At 35.7% G+C, this 20,195-nt stretch overlaps 1 protein-coding gene across 2 annotated transcripts in view; it reads left to right on the top strand.

Annotated features, from left to right (window-relative positions):
* SLC7A11 (solute carrier family 7 member 11) overlaps positions 1–20,195 on the top strand; it is an 89,384-nt gene that overhangs the window by 32,094 nt on the left and 37,095 nt on the right. For both annotated transcript variants that reach the window (XM_025462246.3, XM_025462247.3), the window contains exon 6: positions 1,927–1,971. In XM_025462246.3, the coding sequence (XP_025318031.1) occupies positions 1,927–1,971 (45 nt within the window). The remainder of the gene's footprint in view (positions 1–1,926; positions 1,972–20,195) is intronic.

Here is a 20,195-nt window from a genome sequence, read left to right on the forward strand (position 1 = left end):
TCTTTGGAATTTGCAAGCTTCACAATTAAATGTCGAGGTGTTGAACGGTTTTTATTGATTTTAGGGGGGGATCTCTCTATTTCCTGGATCTGAATGCCTGTTTCCCTTCCCAGATTAGGAAAGTTTTCAGCTAGAATTTGTTCAAATACATATTCTGGCCCTCTGTCCCTTTCGGCGCCCTCGGGAACCCCAATTAAATGTAGGTTTTTCTTTCTCAGGCTGTCGTTTATTTCCCTTAATCTATCTTCATGGTCTTTTAATTGTTTGTCTCTTTTTTCCTCAGTTTCCCTCTTTGCTATCAACTTGTCTTCTATGTCACTCACTCGTTCTTCCACCTCGTTAACCCTCGTCGTTAGGACTTCTAGTTTGGATTGCATCTCATTCAATTGATTTTTAATTTCTGCCTGATTAGCTCTAAATTCTGCAGTCATGAAGTCTCTTGAGTCCTTTATGCTTTTTTCTAGAGCCACCAGTAGCTGTATAATAGTGCTTCTGAATTGGCTTTCTGACATTGAATTGTAATCCAGATTTTGTAACTCTGTGGGAGAGAGGACTGTTTCTGATTCTTTCTTTTGAGGTGAGGTTTTCCTTCTAGTCATTTTGCTCAGTGCAGAGTGGCCAAAAGCAAGTTGTATTGGGAAAAAGAGAAAAAGAGAGGAGAGAAAGAAGGAAAGAAAAGAGAAAGAGGAAAAAAAAGGGGGGAAGAAAAAAAAGGGAAAAAAAAGAAGAAAAAGAGAAAGAAAAAGAAAGGAGGAAAAAAAGGGGGTGGGGGAAGGAAACAAATCAAAAAGCAAAACAAAACAAAACAAAACAACAACAACAAAAAAAGAACCACCGGGGAGTATCTTCTGATTCTGTGTACTTTAAGTCCCTTGGCTCCCCCTGGAAGTTGTCAGTCTAGCTGGTCTTCTGGGGGAGGGGCCTGTTGTGCTGATTTTCAGGTGTTAGCAGTTGGGGGAGCTGCTGTGCCCCTGCCTGGTGCAGGGCTCAGTGGGGGTTGTTTACCCCGTGAGGCCGCAGGAGGAACAGCCCTAGTGGCGGGGCAGCTCTGCAGCCCTGGAGTCAGCCCCCGCAGTAGCTCCAGAGCTCTCCGTCTGCAGGGCCTGGAGGCTCGGGGCGGGGCCGCTGATCTGCTCAGCTGGGGCAGGAGCGTCCTCGCTGTCCTGGGCCCTCCCGGCCTCTGCCTGTCCCGGGGGGAGGCCGGATCCTGGGCTGTGTCCCGGCGCCCTGTGCTCCGGAGCCTGAGCTGGTGGATTCGCGCTCCCGCCCCGCAGCCCCCTCCGCGGAGCCGCCGCCCGAGCCCCCCTGAGCTGCTCCTGGAACCGCGCAGCCCCCTCCGCACGGAGCCTCTTCCTCTGCCCGAGCCCCCCGAGCTGCTCCAGGTCCCGCCGGGCCCCCGCCGTGCCCGCTGCAGCCCTTAGGGAGCTCGGCGCATCTCCCGGGGCGCAGGTGTCTGTTAGTGTCCCCGGGAGCCCGAGGGCATCCCCGCCCTCCTGGGTCCTGCTCCACCTCCCCGCGAGCCCCTTTCCCCCGGGAAGGTCGGTGCAGCTCCTGCTCCTCCGGGACGGGGCTCTCCTGTCCTGGGGACACTCGCCCCGGCCTCAGCCCGGCTCCTCGCGGGCCCCTCCCCCTTGGAGGCCTTTGTTTCTTTACTTCTTTTTCCCCGTCTTCCTACCTGGATAGAAGCGCGAACTCTTCTCACTGTAGCATTCCAGCTGGTCTCTCTTTAATTCTCAGGCCGAATTCATAGATTTTCAGGATGATTGGAAGGTTTTCTAGGTAATTTGGTGGAGACAGGTGATTTGGGGACCCTGCTCTTCCTCCATCTTGCTCCTCCCCCTCTTTATAATTCTTATTTTGATTGTAAATGTTTGGATTATAATCATAAGATGTATCGATAATTCATAATTCATTTCATCTTTTTAGGTTCTATCTCAACTTTGTTACTGAAGAAGTGGAGAATCCTGAAAAGTAAGTGGCCATATTTAATCTGAAATATTTGTGAGGAATAAAATGTAAGGTTATACAGTTGAAAAAGCAGACCCAGAAGGTACTTCGTGTGGGCTAATTTAGCTTTAGCATTATCATCATCATCATCAAAATTTGTTTGACTTTACTCTAAATTAGATGTAAATAACTTTATTATATATTCTACATTTAACACTAACTCATCTGATAACCTGAAAGTATAAAATAATAAAGTTATATTTTAGGTAATCCATTTTATAAAAGCCTATATACAACTTAACGTGAACTTTCAGCTGTCCACAAATGTTCCATAAGACATGAGCTCCAGAAACTGATTATTTCTAAAAATTCATGAGTTTTTTCATAACTATTCAATTAAAGATAATAATGTATTTAATAAACAATTAGTATGGAAGCCTAGAAGTAACTGTGGAATACTTAAAGCTTGCACATTTTAGTAGCTGGAAGATTGCTTTTACTTTTTGTGTGTTAGGTAATACTTTTGATGGTTAGGTAATTTGATGATGATTTACATAATGTTCCTAAATTGAATTATTTTTAATCAGAACTTAGACAAATGAATTTTGTGATTTGCATAAAAACATTTGACTTTATACAGGAAAGCAACAATCTATGGGCAGAGGAGGGACATTTTTAGAAGTGCAATGTAAGAAATGGACTGAATTACAAAGTAGTTTCACTCATCTGGCAGTTATTAAACATCTACCATGTTTCAGTCATTGTGCTAGGAACTTCTTATATGATGAATAAGACTTGTATTCACAATTTTGTGGTCTAGTCAAATGTGTAAACAAATGAAAGTAACGTAGTATGATGCTATAATAGATTACTCAGTTTGACAGAGAGTAAAGGAAGAAATACTTAACTCTGTCTATGGGGATGTGCTTATTATATAGATTCTCAAATAATTAACAGGTGCTTTTAGGTAAAAAAGAGTGAGAAAGCATGAGAGTGATAAAGAGAAAAAGAAAAAGGGAGAAAGATGTCCCAAAACTGGGGGCACCTGGGTGGCTCAGGTCATGATCCCAGGGTCCTGGGATTGAATTCTGTATCAGGCTCCCTGCTCAGAGGGGAGCCTGCTTCTCCCTCTCCCTCTGCCTCTCCTCTGCTTGTGTTCATGCTCTCTCTCTCTTTCTTTCTCTCTCTCTCTGTGTCAAATAAATAAAAAAAAAATTAAAAAAGGAGACATGTACAAAGGTCAGTATGAAATTGCCTAGGTATCAGAGAATAAGCTCAAGTGTTCACAATTCACATTAAGGTAGGCAAAGAAATTCTGGCACTAAGTATATCAGGAGGTAGTAAGCCAATTGGATCTGGCCAAGTACCGGGGTCATCAGCATTTTGAACAAGGAAACCAACAATTGAGGTTAAAATGATGTTTCATACTATCTGATTCAACTGTTATGCAAATCAATATGTAATTTAAACATGTGAAAGGGTTATTTTATTGAGAAATACGAGAAATTTAGGACAGTACTCTCCTATTTATAACTGGAATTGTGGTAGAGAACATTCACTTAGCAGGAACTAGTCTCTTTTAGCATTATTTTGAAATAAGCCACTTTATGACTCTAAATCTATTGATTACAGAAATAAATAGGTTGCCCTGTTTTTACTGTTTTTGAGAATAGTGTGTAAGTGGTAACACAGAGAACAGATTGCTCTTACTAGATTTTATATATATATATATATATATATATATATATATATATATATATATATATATGTAGGTACTGAATTTCCATTGTATAAAAGAGATTACAATGGTTTATGTCTTTTAAGTCTAAAGAGCCCAGTTACTAAAATCTAATATCAAAGAATATTTCTTATGGAAAAAAAAATGGCAAGCTGTAGGTTTGTGGATGGAACCTATAATGTGACATTTGTTATATGGTACATCAGTGGCATAGTTTAGATTTTCTTGTAATGGTATTTAGCAGTTTAAGTATAGTTTTATTTGCTGTATATATAATACTATTGTATATATTAAACTATTTTAAATTATTTATGCCATGATTACCCTGATCTGAAATTCTGATGTATTCTGTTCCATATTTCTGAACAGTATGCCAATCAAAGATTCTCTCTCTCTCTCTCTCTCTCTCTCTCTCTCTTTCTTAATTTAAGGGCCTTAGTTTCACACATTGATAATGTCTATGATTTAATATGTACAACTATGAAAGAACAGTGTTGTATTGACTCAGTGTTTTTTTGTTGTTATTGCAAAGAAGTTTCCTCATCTCAAAAAAGTGAGGTTAATTATAGCACTTACCTCACTGAGTTGTGGTAATGAGTTAATATGTATAAAATGTTTAGATTAGTGACTGTACTTTTTAATCTCTATATAATTGGTTGTTGTTATTATACTCATATTCCGATTTTAAGAACAACATAAAATCTTACTCATATAAGAGTATTTCCTCGGTTACAATATCCTAAGGAATTCTCCTTCTTCAGTATGTTTGAAAGAAATATGAAAAATTTTTTCACACCATGTTGAAGCCTGTTCCACCATCTTTCAGCACTGAAATTGAATATGCATTTTATGATCTCTCCTCTTCTTTTGTACAGATTTCATTTAATTTTTTAAAAAGATTTTATTTATTAGAGAGAGAGAGAGAGAGAGAGCACAAAGGAAGAGGGAGAAGCAGACTCCCACTGAGCAGAGAGCCCAATGGTAGGCTAGATTGCGGGACCTTGAGATCATGACCTGAGCCAAAGGCAGACTTTTAACTGACTGAGCCACCCATGAATCCCTAATTTTTTATATTTAGAAAAAATAAATATGTACTTAAAGAAAAAAAACATAAGATATGAGAGTTTCATAATAATTTAAAAGTAACTATCAAAATTGATTTAGACTGATTATCATCACTGGTTATGCCAGATGAAATATTTTCATTTTTTGGAAATCATAATTCTGCAAAATTCATTATGTATTTGTAGAATACTTTTAATTTGATATTTTAAGGTCTTAAACTAAGAAATTTCTCAGGAGAAATTAAGTAAGAATCTATGGAATTTTAGGTCAAGATAATTAGTAACTACTAAGATGTAAATTGAAGAAAGAAATCTCTGGAACCTTTCTGTTCGGCTGTACTAGATACTCCAATATTCAATTTTTACCTGAAAGATTCTGTATAAAACTTAGTTAATATGTTTTATCTTCTCAAAATCAGAATATGAGAAATCCACAAAATCCCCTTAATGGAAAGCAGAGATTAAATTTGTACTGTGTACTTATCAATGGAAGAAATTCAGGGTTTTAACTAACTTATTCAGTGTCTTAATTTTAAAAACAATATTTCCCTATAATGTCAGCAATCAGTCCAGGTCTCTTAAAACTGAATCTTATTTTTTAAACACAAGCAACAATTTGGGAAATATTTGTGGTTGAACATAGAGAACAGGTGGTAAAATTATGTGAACCTCGTCCAGATGTGTAATTTGTATGATTTCGTAGGTAGATACAGCTCCAAACTATCTTTAGTTACAAGGGAGAATAATTATAATTCCATCTCCTTTGTGACATGCCAAGATAAATGTGTTTCCCAATCAGTCACGGGTGCATGTGTCCAGGTGTGCTGCAACGTGTAACTTTCTGGCAGCTGGTGAAATGAATCATCAGCTGAACATACAACACCTTTTACTATCCTCCTCCACCTAGGCAATAAAATTTTGCTAAAATTGTGACCTAATAGAAAAAGTGGTCATTAATTTAGATCACTGAAAATAACAATGTGATTTAAAATACATAGAATGTAGAATAAGGTTTCATGCTCACAATTGACTACCCTTTCCATATAATTTAATTTCAGTGGAATTCTTTCAAATTATCTAATGTCACTCTATGGAGTAATTTCAGGACTGCTATTATGAACATGACTTAGGGAACAGTTCCTTTAAGTGCAGTAACAAGTGAGGGGTAAATTGGGAGATGAATAAAATCAAATAACTAGCTCATGATTTCTTTTATTATTATCTCACTTTCTCTTTAAAGCTTGCAAAACACTAATCTTAAAAATTGGAGCAAAATACCTGCTATAGGATTGCATTTATAATGCTAAAAATGTTCTCAGTGTCTTTTTGTGCTGTTTTCTTCTCTAAGAGTAGCTTTGGATCTATGGAAGTAGGAATCCTTTAAGAGGAATTTAACATATTTATGTAAAATGACAGTAATTATCATTGAGATTTTCATAGCATTCAGTAATTATCTATAGCATGGTGGTTGACTCCGTGAGAGTAAAAATAGTATTTTGAGGAGCAAGAATGTCCAAAGGTTGGACCATAAAGATGAAAGAATCTCACTGAATTTAAAGTGTCTTCCCATCAAATGAAATGCCTGGTAGTAGTAAGGATCGCTAATATGTACTTTGTTTTTAAAAACCAAAGTGTTTTTCTTTGCAAATATAATGAGTTTTGCCTATGACATTACTTGTATGGCAACTGTGCAATCTATCATTGTTCCCAAAGTTACACAGTGCAAAGAACATATCATTGAGATGTATAATGTTTGTAATCCTGCTCTGCGATTGATCAATCATGTCTTGGGTTGATGAAAGCCAAGAAATGAATTGCTTTACTTTGACCTTGGGGGTCTGAGATTAGTCAGTTTGTCTATTAGACTTGTTCCAGTGTTCTTTTCACTTCATTTATTCCCTCTGTCTTGAGGAGTTGGAAATAGTAGACTTGGTGGAAGTCAGTAAAGCTTGATACCATCAGTCATTTTTTAAAGAACAGGCTATCAACATGGTCTGAGTAATCAACTTTAATAGAAGGTTTAAATAATCAGAGTGTCATGTTTAATTAATACTTTGTCTGCTTCCAATTTATATTAATTGATGCCTGAAAGTCATCACACCTTGTCCCAACGATAGCTTAGAAGAAGAGGAGTTTGACTTGAGGAAAATGCCCGAAGACCTTGAAGGTGGTGTGATCGATCAGACCGGTTCATAAATGATCTATAATCGTGTTATTTGCATTCAGCTCAGATACTGCCATCTTACATTCTTAGTATATGTGTTTCTATCCTCATTGATTTGTATTAAGTCAGTCTAAAAGATTTTCTTAGTAACATTATACTGTTTTATGAGGCCGGTTGCTTATAGGACATGTGAGACAGTTAACCTGATTAAAAACACAGCAAAACAAAACAATCTAAAAGCTTGCCTGAATGTGTTGTAGCCAAGTTGCATGACAGAGCATTAAAGGTTGATTTGAGGTCTTTTATTTTGCATTTTGGCACTTTAAGGATGCAGTTTTCTGTGAGAGACAAATCTTCAACTTTATGTACTTTGTAGCTTCCTAACTTAGCAGTTGCTGGAAAATAGCTTATAATGTCTTGACTATGTATGTGTAGATTACAGCAGTATTATGTGTCATGATTTTTTTATGACAATGCAGTGCTATCTGCATTCTTAGAATATTTCTAAAGTTTATTTTACAAATACTAAAGTGATATATGTTCTTAAGGAATGCAAACTAATTTTCACAGAAAATTAGCTCACTGCAAATAAATACATATAGAAAAATCTGGATTATTAAGCAGAGTTAATTTGTAAAAGTATTTACTAAATGAATTTCTTCAAAATGAAGTCTCCTGATTGAGTTAATTTATAAAATTGAATTTATATATCCAAGTTACAAAGATTTCTTTGGCAAAATAAGACATCTCTTTACGAATGACAGGAATTGTTAGAATTACTTAATATGTGGCAGTGCTTCTCTTCAATCATTGAAATTATTATACCTAAATTCAAATCATTCTATTTTGTGCATTTCTTCTGGAAATACGTGTAAAAAGTTTGGCATATCCATTTTTAAATATGTTTCAAATATGTGTATGATTGTACTGGTTTAGCCACTGATATCACAGGGATGGTCCTGTGTTCGGAGAACAAGGTCACCAAATTACTCTTCCTGCCTTTGTTTAGTCTAAAAATTTCTCAGTGATGGAACATGTGGTTGAAGTATCCTGGGATCAAAATTCTTGCATTTCTGAGCTTCACATATGCATAAAAAATACATTTGGCTCAAACACAGTTTGTTCATGTAAAGTTGAAGTGTCAAATAAGTGGTGCAGAAATTATAGGATTATATTATAATATTTTATCAGGCAGTAATCAAAGAAGACAGATATTAATCCTTCAAGTGCTTTGTGGGAGCCATTTAGTTTAGTTTTTTTCTTTTTAAGGATTCTAACCCCATTATGTGGCAAAAATTTAAAGGTCAATGCTTTTGACTGTTTTGTATCATATTACTTGTTTCTAAATTTTAATTTTAATTGCATTGAAGTTTATATTTTGAGCTTAGAATCATGAACTAATGTTTTGGGTGAAATAATAGTGGCTGATTTAAATTTACCCTGTGTTTTTGTTTCTCTTACTCATAAAATAAGAGACCACAAATAGTATAATGGGTAGAATCAAAAAAATTCAGAATGGAGGGGTTCTTGGACACTATGTAATTTAGCTTTCCACCAGATGCATTACTTTCCTCTATAATATCTTCAGATGTAATTTTTATAAAACAAAATGAGAAACTGACTCTACCTTCCTTGAACTGGGCTACCAGTATTTTTTGCTTTCACATGTTGATTAGCAACCTGCTAATTTCTGTGACCATTTCAAGCTTTAATACATTGTTAGTTGGGTGGCATAAAGAGGATAGGGCAAACATTTTGACTGTAACAGGTACAACCCAAATGAAAAATTAAATGACACACATCAGAGGTTACAGAGCTAGAATCCTTTTATCTGAAAGGAAATACCTTTTGCAATCAGAAGTAAATGTCAGTCATTAGATTGTCTCCTGCTTTTGAGTTCACACTTTAGTGACTCCCCTCATTCATATTCTCATTTATGCAAATCAGCTACTTTACTCTGTGCCTGGATTTGAATGTTAATGATTGCACCCAAAAAGTAGCTCATAAATAAATTTTACATTCTGGGCTATACTTGGTGAAAAACTTCTTAGACCACTAATATCTAGCCTGCTGTTTGGCATTCATTAAGATTCAGTGTTAAGAGTCTCACAAAAAATAGAATAATATCCCATGTTGTTCTTTATGCACAGAGACAAGATGTATCCAGGCCATTATATTTACACTGGCCATGCTCTGGAATAATTTTGATAATTTTGTTCTCGTATAATCAAACATTGACTCAGCTTATCGATCTACTCAGGAAAATGAGTAACTTTTGAATTTGTATAGGCACAAGCTAAAACTGTATTACCAATGTAAACATCTAAAATGAATCAAATGAAGTCGAGTCTTTCCAGTAAAGGAAGATTTCCTTCACTTTTATGAACTGTGAAAATATTTACTTAGTGAGTCTTTGAAAATAGCACTAGTTTAGGAAATCAAAATTCTAAGACTGTCTCCTCTTAACTAGCTATTTGACCTTGGACAGGCTTCTAAGTTGCTTCTGAATCTTTGTTTACCAGTTTTAAATAGAGGGTGATAATCCCCATATTAGAGTTCTCATGCGGTTGTAAGGATAAAAATATGTGAAATTCAAAAATGTTAATGAGCTTGACAAGTAATATACAAATGCCATCTTATCCCAAACCTATATTCTTCAAAGATTAGAATTTTTCATAATTTTTGCAAAAAATTAGAGGATTAGCATAATTGTTTTATGAACAGGGGTGCCTTTTCTATACAAATGACCTATTAATCAGCTTGAAAAGTTGTTCTGCATCATCAACAAAGTACCCAATTATTAGTAGTTAAAAGGTTCAAAAGATGAGAACTGCTTTTTATTTAGTAGTCTCTAATCTCCCTTAGGTGGCAATATGCTCACACATTATAATCAGAATAAATTTCTTGGCAGATTTTTTTCCCTTCTAAACCAATAGCACTAGTTTAGTTTATATGTCCACAGAATGGGTGTGGGCCCATTCTGTCACTGGCACGCTGTTGGCTTATAGTGCTGATTTAATGGATGGACTATTTGTACTTCCACTGCATTCACTTTTTTTTTTTTTAAGTTTATTTTCTTACCAAGATACTCATTTATGAAATCTGACAAACAAGGGTTTGAGCTGAGTGACTGACATCATGAATTTAAATTTTTATTCTTATTTCTAGAAAAGGAGCTATTGAGTTGGTATAAAACAGGAGAACACAGTTAGTTTACCTCCAAATGTTTTTTTAAGAATTTTTGCCTAACATAAAAATGCATAGCCTTTATTAAAAATATAAATGGTATTTGTTATCTAAATAATAGATGGATTACAAAGTAGCACTTCAGATTATTTTCAGGAATATGATGTATATTATTTCCATTCTTTTTTTTTTTTTAACATGGTGTTCAAACTCATGGCCCCAAGATCAGGAGTCAGATGCTCTACCCACGGAACCACCCAGGCGCCCATTTCCATTCTTCAGTTGAGAAAGTTAAAGCCCATAGAAGTGAAGCAATTTTTCATGGCTGTGTAATGAGTGAGAAGATTAGGATTATAATCCATGCGCTGTTTGGTTTCAGAGCATGTACTCTTTTTAGCATGCCAACTGATCCCTTTGAGAAGCAAAGCAGAAGTGACTCATGGGTGTACACAGTGTTGTATGGCTAAGAAAGTAACTTTGCTATGGAAGAGGAAGTTGGGAGAAAAGTAGGATTTACAAAGGTAGAATAAAGAAGTAAAGCCATCTCACTGGGGGGTGTGCATACACATAGCCATGGTTGCAAATGGTGTGTAGACCTCTGTAGCTACAGTAAAGAATTGTAAAGAAGAGTATAAGGTGAAATGGTAGTAAGAGGTGGATGCTGTCATGAGGTGAGCCTCCATTAGAAGAATTTGGGAGCTGATCCAGTAGCCAATGGGATGGGTAGGTCGGGGGTGTGTTGCAAGTTTTGGGTATATATGAAATGGTGTTTAGAGAAGATGAACCTGATGGTAGTTTCAATGGATTTTCTTTTTGTGATATATGAACAGTTTAAAGAGAGTTATAATCCAAGAAGTCACATTTCAGTCTTCTTTTATATGTTTATTTTCAACAAAAGCAATATCTTTGAAACGTTAATTGCCTTCTGGGCCTGACAAATCATGTGGCAGAAAATTCTGGCAAATAGCCTCATAATGGCCACATTTTCCCAGTTCAAAGATATGAACTAAACTGCTTAGGGAAAATGGATGAGTCAACATGGTGCTCACATACTCTCTTAAAAAATAGAGTTGTCCTTTTTACTTTTTAATGAAAATGATGGGATCATTTATTCTCTATGCCAGAAGAAGAGCAAATAAAATCAAGTTAAATGAGAAGAAAGTTCATTTTAAGATAAAATTATATTTATAAGTATTGAAACAAGGGAATTTGATTAGGCATTAGGAATCCCAAAATAGAGATAAAAGAAATGATCATTTAGCTATGATTCTTTAGATAGTCAGGTGGAAAAATGAGGCAGGCCATTGCTTAAGCTTGCTTTTAATTCTATAATATTTTGGTTCTATTTTTAGATTAGTGAATATATGCGAACCAATGTGGGGAGTCATGTACTACACCATAGGTCTCCGTTACTGGGGGAAAGTGTCACATGCTAGGAAGATTAAGGGAACCCTTCCTTAAATTTTAAGGTCAAATAGAATCCTGAGGCAAGGCTTGGAAATATTTCAAATAAGTTGTGTCAAAGATCTGACTTTAAAACATTTGGTTTCTAGGAAAGGGTGGGTTAAGGAGGAGAGGGGAATAGCAAAGCCAGTGCAGGGCAAGATTTGGGCTGGATAGCAACTGACCTCACTGAAGCACAGGAGATTCTCACTGGTGTTGTGGAAAGAGCTTTGTACTTAGAATCAAGCAACTAAGGTTCTACTTCCAGTTCTGGAGATATGTAAATTTGTGACCATAGCTATCTCCTTTATCTTCTCTGAGCCTCTGATTTCTCAGCTGTAGGAAAGGAATGATGGAGTATCAAATTCTGAGTTTCCTTTCAACTCTAGTATGATTCTAATTGATGACATGCGAGTACCCAGTTTGACATGAAGATATCCTTTGGGAATATGGCCAAGGGAGAGAAACTTAGACAGATCTGTCTCAGGAAGACAAATAGACCCAGAGAAAGGGATTTTGTAGCCAGTTTCTAGATATCATGATGATTGGGAGATTGAATGGGCCTAAAACTTTGAGTTATTTCAGAAAATGTATAAGAAGTTTGAACAGACAGATGGTGGGGGTGGGGGTAGGGTAAGGAGTGAAGCCAGATTGACATCCTATGAGAGCTTAATCATTAGATATGAAGATCTAGGATTAGATCCAAGCTGTGGAATCTAATTTACTGGGGTCATCTGAAGTGTAGGATCTGGAATGCACCAGGAGGGATATAGGCCGGTGTTAATGCACTCGTTGGGGAGATCAGTTATGTGTGTCATGATGGGTCCTGGATTCTGTTTACTGTTTTTATCATACGTGCCTAACAAAGGTGCAGAATGGTTTCTAAACTTCTATGGTGCAGGATGTTGTTCATACTAGTCTATTTCTGTGTGTTTTATATTTTTCTCAAGAAAAATTAGACGTATATGGTGACGGAATTGCCTATGCAGAGAGGTATCTTCTCTGATAGATCTAATAGGTCAAGCATTAGACATTTCTAATAGTCTGGTTAGCATTTAATGAATTAATTTATAATAATAAATATTTATGTTGCTACCTAAGAAAATAAAGAAGGAAAGGGTGAGGGAGACTGAGAGAAAGAGGGAGAGAGAAAGAAAGATTGATTTGTAATAACTTTCAAAAATGTATATTCATTCCTTTAGCCATCTTTTAAATGAACATTCTAATGCTTACCTTGTGGAGTTTTTGTGAGAATTGGAAATAATATACTGAGGTGTCTGACAATACTTGGCTTATAGTAGATACTTAATGGCAGACCATTTACTTTTTATTTTTTGTTATGAAACATGTCATTAGCTCATTTGAAATCTAAGAGGGATTATCAGATCAGGACTTATGAATTTGACCAAAGTATTGCTTTTTGTGTACACTGCTTAAATGTTGGGTTTGAAATCCATTATGACAAGGCAAAAACACTCTTATTTGAAGCATCTTGCCAAAGGAAGTGGAAATTATCTCAGTCTCAGAAGTAGGCTTTTCTAGTCTCATATGGTTGTTTTTCAAAAACATATAGTACTATGTTGGTTTTTCTAAGGAGACAAGCTCAGAGCTTTTAATAGTCAGATGGTTTTCCCAGTTGTTTTCTACTGTGTCATTTTCTCACTTGTCCCTTTTCTCATTCTTTCTCTCTTTTAAGTTTTGTGTTTTTTTTTTCAAGATTTATTTATTTTAGAGAGAGAATGTGCATAGGTGAGCATGAGGAGAAGCAAAAAGAGAGGGAGACAAGCAGACTCCACACTCAGTACTGGTGGAGAGCCTGACACAGGGCTCAGTCCCATGATCCTGAGATCCTGACCTGAGTGGAACTCAAGAATCAGACACTTAACTGACTGGGCCACTGAGGTGCCCCCTCTCTCTCTTTTAAAGTTAGATAGGGGGACACCTGGGTGGCTCAGTGGTTAAGCATCTGCCTTCAGCTTGGAGCATGATCCTGGAGTCCCGGGATCGAGTCCCACATCGGGCTCCCTGCATGGAGCCTGCTTCTCCCTCTGCCTGTGTCTCTGCCTCTCTCTTTCTCTCTCTCATTAATTAATAAATAAAATAAAAAAATAAAGTTAGATAGGTGGAACAGATCGGGAGAGCTACCTGTGACAAAAGCTTAATAATAATCAATACTAATGCATATTAGTTGAGAATGCGGTGATCAAACACCATGGCCACTGGTTTATATAGTAAGATAAGCAATATTATATGGAAGATTGTTTATAAAATTAAGTCTATACCATACAGCTCAAGCATTTCATAATATGTAAAACTAAAGTTTACAACATTTACTCATATGACACAAAATAAGAGAGACTAAAGACTATCATGCATGACTTTCTAAGCAGAGTTGTTTCTAGAGGCTCATTGGTTACCTATCACAGAGTTTGTTGTTTGTTTGTTTGTTTGTTTTAATCACAGAGCTTTTTATAGGCATCTCATGTCTTACCTCCTCCAAAGTTTGTCTCCTGTAGGCCTTGGATGATGTCATTTTTTTCTCTCTCACTGACATTATCCCGTCATGGTCATTCTCTTAGGGATAGATAGCAAAAGAGGTGAGGATGTTTATTAATTTCTAAATTGCTTCAGTTTTCATGTTACCTATGTATACAAATAGTTCTCCACCCATTCACTTTCCTTCATTCACACATTGGCATGGCTGGCCTAGTTTATTAGACTAACTTCCTAATATAATTTAAAACACAATGGACTTGACCTTGAGGAAATATATCACAAAAGCCTGGGATTTTTTTTTTTAATAATAAATTTATTTTTTATTGGTGTTCAATTTGAGCCTGGGATTTTTGAATTGGGCAGGAGGTAGCCATCAAATTTTCTATCCCTTTCATTGTAAAGATAAAGAACTGAAGTCAGAGAGATGGATTAATTTGTCTATATTTACATTTGTTTATATTTAAAATACTGATCCCTTTCTAGTCCTCCTTTCAAACACTTAGCACTGTTGAATACAAATCTAAGAGTGATGGATATGGCAAGATTTTAGCCTCGAAATTAGCTGGGGAAGAATGTGATCATTAGGAGTGACCTGTATGTTATTTGAGAATGGAACAAAAATGCTTTTAAAAATGTATAAAAGCATTAACATTTGCCTGCATTCGACTTTCTAAAGCCGTTTTTCAAACACATAATGAAAGGGGTCCTAGGCTAGCTGAATTAAATAATCTATTCCAGGTTGTTTATTGAAGGTCATCTGGTTGCACAATTAAAGCAGACACTTTATGACTGGGAAATGTTGAAATGTTAGGATATTGTAAGGAAATAGTTGCTTTTTATTTTCTTTAAGATTTTGACAGACACCCTGATTCTCAAAATAGTTTTTATATCTCTTTGTGGGGGGGAGGAATATTTAATTTTTCTGTATCGACATTATCAAACAATCAAGATATCACTTCCCATATTCTGGCCTGAGGCAAGCAAAAGAGAAATTGATATAGAAGACACGATTAATTTTGTTTTAAGCCAGAAAAATGACAAAAGAAATGAACACAATAGATGGCAAGAGGAGGTCATGCTTTAAAACTACTGATTTGTAGCTGCTCAGGGTCTGGTGGAAGAAAGGTTAAATGTGTTTTAAATGTATGTAAGTGCTTAGCTATTTGATCCTCTTTGTGCCATGGCCTCTGGCCAAGGAGAGGCAACTGCAAATCGAACTCAGTGATGTCCCTCTCTGGTGACTCAGAGCCCTTTGTGTTTTTGTTGAGCCACAACCTGAACTCTGAACTGCAGCGAGGGAGACAGCTCCACCTGGATGTGTAGGTGCTTTCCAGCCCTCAAGTTTCAGATGCAAGTCTGACCCACACAGAGGCAGGGTTTCCTGTTCTCGGAAAGATAAGGCTACTTCTGCTCCTGTTGTTGCCACTTCTAAGGCATTTCCCTGCAGACTTCCCTCCCCTCTGAGCCAGGCCTCCCCAACTCCACAGCTCCCAGGCACCTGGGAGCACGAGACATCCTGGTGGGCTGGTTCTCCTATTTCTCCTACCAGACACATCTTGTTTATGCCATTTTTTAATGACCAGGATGCAAATTTCCAACTAGCAGTTATGGTTTAATCAAGTTATAGAAAGGAAAACTCCTATGGTTTCTATACTCTGCCAGAAAGTAAAAGTAAAACTTTATGATTTTCATGGTATTTTCATTAACCGTACATGGTCTTTCCCTCTCTGTTTTAATAATAGAGGATAGTCGAATTTTAAAAGACCAGAAACTATGTAGAAGAAAATTAAAAGCACCTGTTATCTCATAATCACATCAAATAGAAACTGTTATTACTTTGATATTTTGCTTCCCCTCCGCCCCCGGGTGTGTATATATGCCTATGTTTGTGCCGTGCGCATCTCTATTTCATTATATTACTTGAGATAAATGTACATACACATTTTTTTCATATTTTTCTTTATCGCTTTGGCATTACACTATGGATTTACTTATTTATTTATTGTCTGTTTCCTTTATGAGGGCCGGGGCTCATTCATCTGTAACATTCATTGCTGCATTCCCAGCAGCTCAAAGGCATCATGACGTCTGTCCTGCCATTCCAGATTTGTTGTATCTCGAGCTCGACTCTCTTTTTATTCATCTAGATCTATCCTGCTTTTTTATTTAACATCATTTCATTAGATTTTCCTTGATCTCTAAAATCTTAGTAAGCAGCATTTGTAATGATGGTATAGTATTTCGTTGGGTAGGTATACCAGCATTTACTTATTTTCCTGTTAGGCGTTGAAAATGTTTCCAATTTTTTTAGTATGATAATGCTGTGGTATAATTTAATATATAAATCTTTGTACCTATTTAATTATTTTCTTAGGAAGATTGCTGGAAGAGAATTACTATGTCAAAGGCAATAAACTTTTTAAGTATCTCTTTGTCTTACCCAGATGCTCTCCAAAGCATGTACATCGGTTTCCTCACTCAATAGTAATAGTTAAGAATACTTAATCAGCATTGGGTGTCATTATTTACAAAAATCTTTGTTAATTGTAAAGCAAAAGTTATGCCTCATTGTTTTAAATTGCATTTTTAAAATCATATATAAGGCTTAATCCTTTCCCCATGTTTAGTTCTATGTGGTTGACATTTTGGGGCATGAATATTTGTGATTCAAAAGAGTTTTTTTGTATATTATGGGTACTAATTCTTTATTATATTGATTGCCAAATTCTGTCACAGTTTTTCACGTAACTAAATTTTCTTTATGATTCAGTTCATAGAAGTTTGAATTTATATATCATAATTTAATTAGTTAATATTAGTTATTTAAATTAGTTAATTTTTAAGTATACTACATTTAAATATAAGAGTGTAAAATAATATAAGAATTTAAAAGTATCTCTGTGGATGGCTTTTCCACCATAAGCTTTTTTTGTATCCCTAGATCACTTATATATCACTCATATTTTCTGTTTGTTTGTTCCTGATTTCTTTTGGACATTAAGCTTTTTAACTTATCTGGAATGGATTTCTTTTAGTACGATATAATGTAGGCTTTTGATTTCCCCCCAATATTTCAATGCCCCAGCATTTATTGAACAGTCATATTACTCCTTAGTTTATGATATTTACTTACTTAGTTTATAATACTTCTCATAAATTATGACAATTGCTATACTTTGTTATGTTATATACTATTTCAAGGTAATTTTAAGGTATTTCAAGGTAATTTATTCTGCTTGACTTAGTCTTTCTATTGATACATCAGCCAATTACTATATAGTTTTTATTGAAAGTTTAACATCCTTTCTTATCTGGACAGAAAAGTGACCTTAATTACTACTTTTTCTCTCTGAATAAATTAAGATTCTGTATAACTTATATTTGTAGGCAGGCAGTTACTCCTCTTGGCTTTTCATGAATGGGAAGGAAAACTGTATAATGCTTTGAAATTTAACACTCATAGTTTTTCTGCCTATATAAACATATACTCTATGTATAGCTAAATCCTTTATAGTCGAATTATTTCCTTTCCTGTATCCGACAGTTAATTACTAAATTGTTTTCTTCTCTTTCTTCTTTCACATTTTGAAAATACCAATTAAAATAACCTAAAAGGTATTTGTCAGTAATATTAGCCTTACTCTTTTCCCCCTTTTTCCTTTCTTTTTCTAATCTCTGAACTCTAACAGAGGGCCTTTTATGATGATTTTCTATTTCCCAGAATATTTTTTTTAACAAAACACCAAATGCTAAAATTTTAATGGAAATAAGCAAAAAATATTTCCTTATTATCCTTATAATTGTTGAAACTGCTCTGTAAGGGATTAAACATAAATGCAGTTAATTATTTTATATGTATATTTATACATTATGTATTTATATTATATTATATTATATTATATTATATTATATTATATTATTATTTGAACTAGTTGAATTCATATTCCTGAGAAAAATCCTTTACCACGTAGGTTTTAATCATGGTAATAAACACCATTCCTAAGTAAACATACATTAGAAAAAATAGGCTACTTTTTCCTTGATGTCCACATATCCATTGGAAAATATTTGAATCACATTTTTATACATATTTTAGCTGTCCTTTTTTTTTTTACAGAACAAAAATGGCAATGTTGGATTATTTCTTTACTAGGTTTTGCTTTCTTATGGTGGTTCCCAGTCACCTGGTATATTCTAAGTTCATGCATAAAATTCAGCACAAATGCACAATTGTGTTGCTCTCTCAAATCTGTCAGTCGGGAAGCTCAGTGTTTTGACCAGGAGTGTGGGCTGGCTGTTGTTGTATATTTAGAAATGAGTCTACCCTAAGCCTCCTTCCTTCCTCATTGACATGGGTTCAGTCTGTGGTCCCTTTCCATTGGCTGTTTCATCTTGATTGCGAGGCCTGGTCCCTCCCATGGTTCCAACACCCTGTTTGTTTGTTCTGCTGACGCCCCACTGATGGCTGCCAGCCGATCATGCCCTGCTGTGTTTGTGTTTTATGGGGAAATGTTCATGTGTGGCTGCTGTGTTTGATATTAAATCTGAGACGAACTTCAGGAGGTTTCCTGCTTTTTATTAAAAATGATTTTGGCTAGGGGCTGTGTTATCCTGTTCATAAATCAGGTGTTCTCAGAGATTTAATAATTTAGAATTCTCATGAGGATTTGGTGGAATAAACATTTCTTTTCTCTGTTAAAGCTGCCTCTTAACTATTTTTTTTTCCCCCTCATTCCTCTTCATGGCTTCCATTTATTTATTTTTTTAAAGTCTTCTTTTGGGAGGGTTGTGCAGATTTATCGCATGGCTGTGAGAATAATGTAAAAGAAAGTTGAAATGATAGCTTCGTTTGGTTGAAGTAATTTACATTTGGTAAGTTTTATGAGTCCTCCCATCAGTATTGTAAACAAGTTCCTATTTTAAAGATTTCTTAAATCCCATGTCGTATCTTTTAACCTAGTTTTCTTCTCTCCCTGTTTTAATGAACCACATCTCCTAGAAATAAGAGATTGTTAAAAAGCAAAAATAAATAAATAAATAAATAAATAAATAAATAAATAAATAAATAAATAAAAAATACAAAAAGCCAAGGAGGCCAGTAACTCTTTCCATATGTGGTTACAAGCTATATGAAAAGCAGAGGTATCTTTGAGGGTGACAAAGAGTCCTGTCAACTTCTCTCAAAAATGTTTGTGCTACAGATTTAAAGGAAACATTTTGAAGGTACTTTATAATGCTCAGTGAATGGCCTTAAGTTCTTTCTAGAATTTGGTGAGTAACAACAGATGCAATTGACAAATGACAATTACTACAAATGACATTACTACAAATATTCTCCTAAAATTCAGATGATTTTTTAAAAATATATTTAGAGTAGCATTCTGATTAAAGTTGAGACATAGGGGCACCTGGGTGGCTCAGTGTTTGAGAGTCTGCTTTTGGCTCAGGTCGTGATCCAAGGGTCCTGGGATCGAGTCCCGCATCAGGTTCCTCACAGGGATCCTGCTTCTCCCTTTGCCTATGTCTCTGCCTCTCTCTCTGCATCTCTCATAAATTAATAAATAAAACCTTAAAAAGAAAGAGCTGAGACATAAAATATAGTGACTTGCAAAGACATTATATGAGTGTCTATGATAAAATGGTCTTATGATGTGGCCTTCCAGAGGTCTGACTGGATCTGCATATACCATTTTAGAAACTGGAAGAATGGACAGACCACTTTTCCTTCAAGTGATCTTTACTAATGATCAATATTTTCAGCCAGGCTGATACTTCGAAGTTGTAATGATAGAAGATGCTTTGATGTGCTGGTATTCCTGGTTGAGAATAGAATCATAATCTCCAGAGCCCAGGAGAAGAGATTGTAAAGTCAGCATCCTATTCTTTCCTCTGCATGACAGAACGAGGCAATGAGAGACATTGCCTCAGAATGCTCTGGTACATCAGCAAGTGCTCAACTGAGTTTTTAAAGAATTCTGTTGAACTATCTTTATGGATTAGTTTTATTTGCTAAAGTGGTTGATAATGAACTTTCAAGTGATACAGACTTTAGACTCTATTCATTCAATACCCCTTTAAAAAAAGACTTATCAATTTGAGAGAGAGAGAGCCCTTGAGTATGCAAGTTTGTGCATGAGTCAGCAAAGGTGCAGGGGAA

Source organism: Canis lupus, chromosome 19, assembly GCF_003254725.2.
Source record: "Canis lupus dingo isolate Sandy chromosome 19, ASM325472v2, whole genome shotgun sequence".
Classification (NCBI taxonomy): Eukaryota; Metazoa; Chordata; class Mammalia; order Carnivora; family Canidae; genus Canis; species Canis lupus.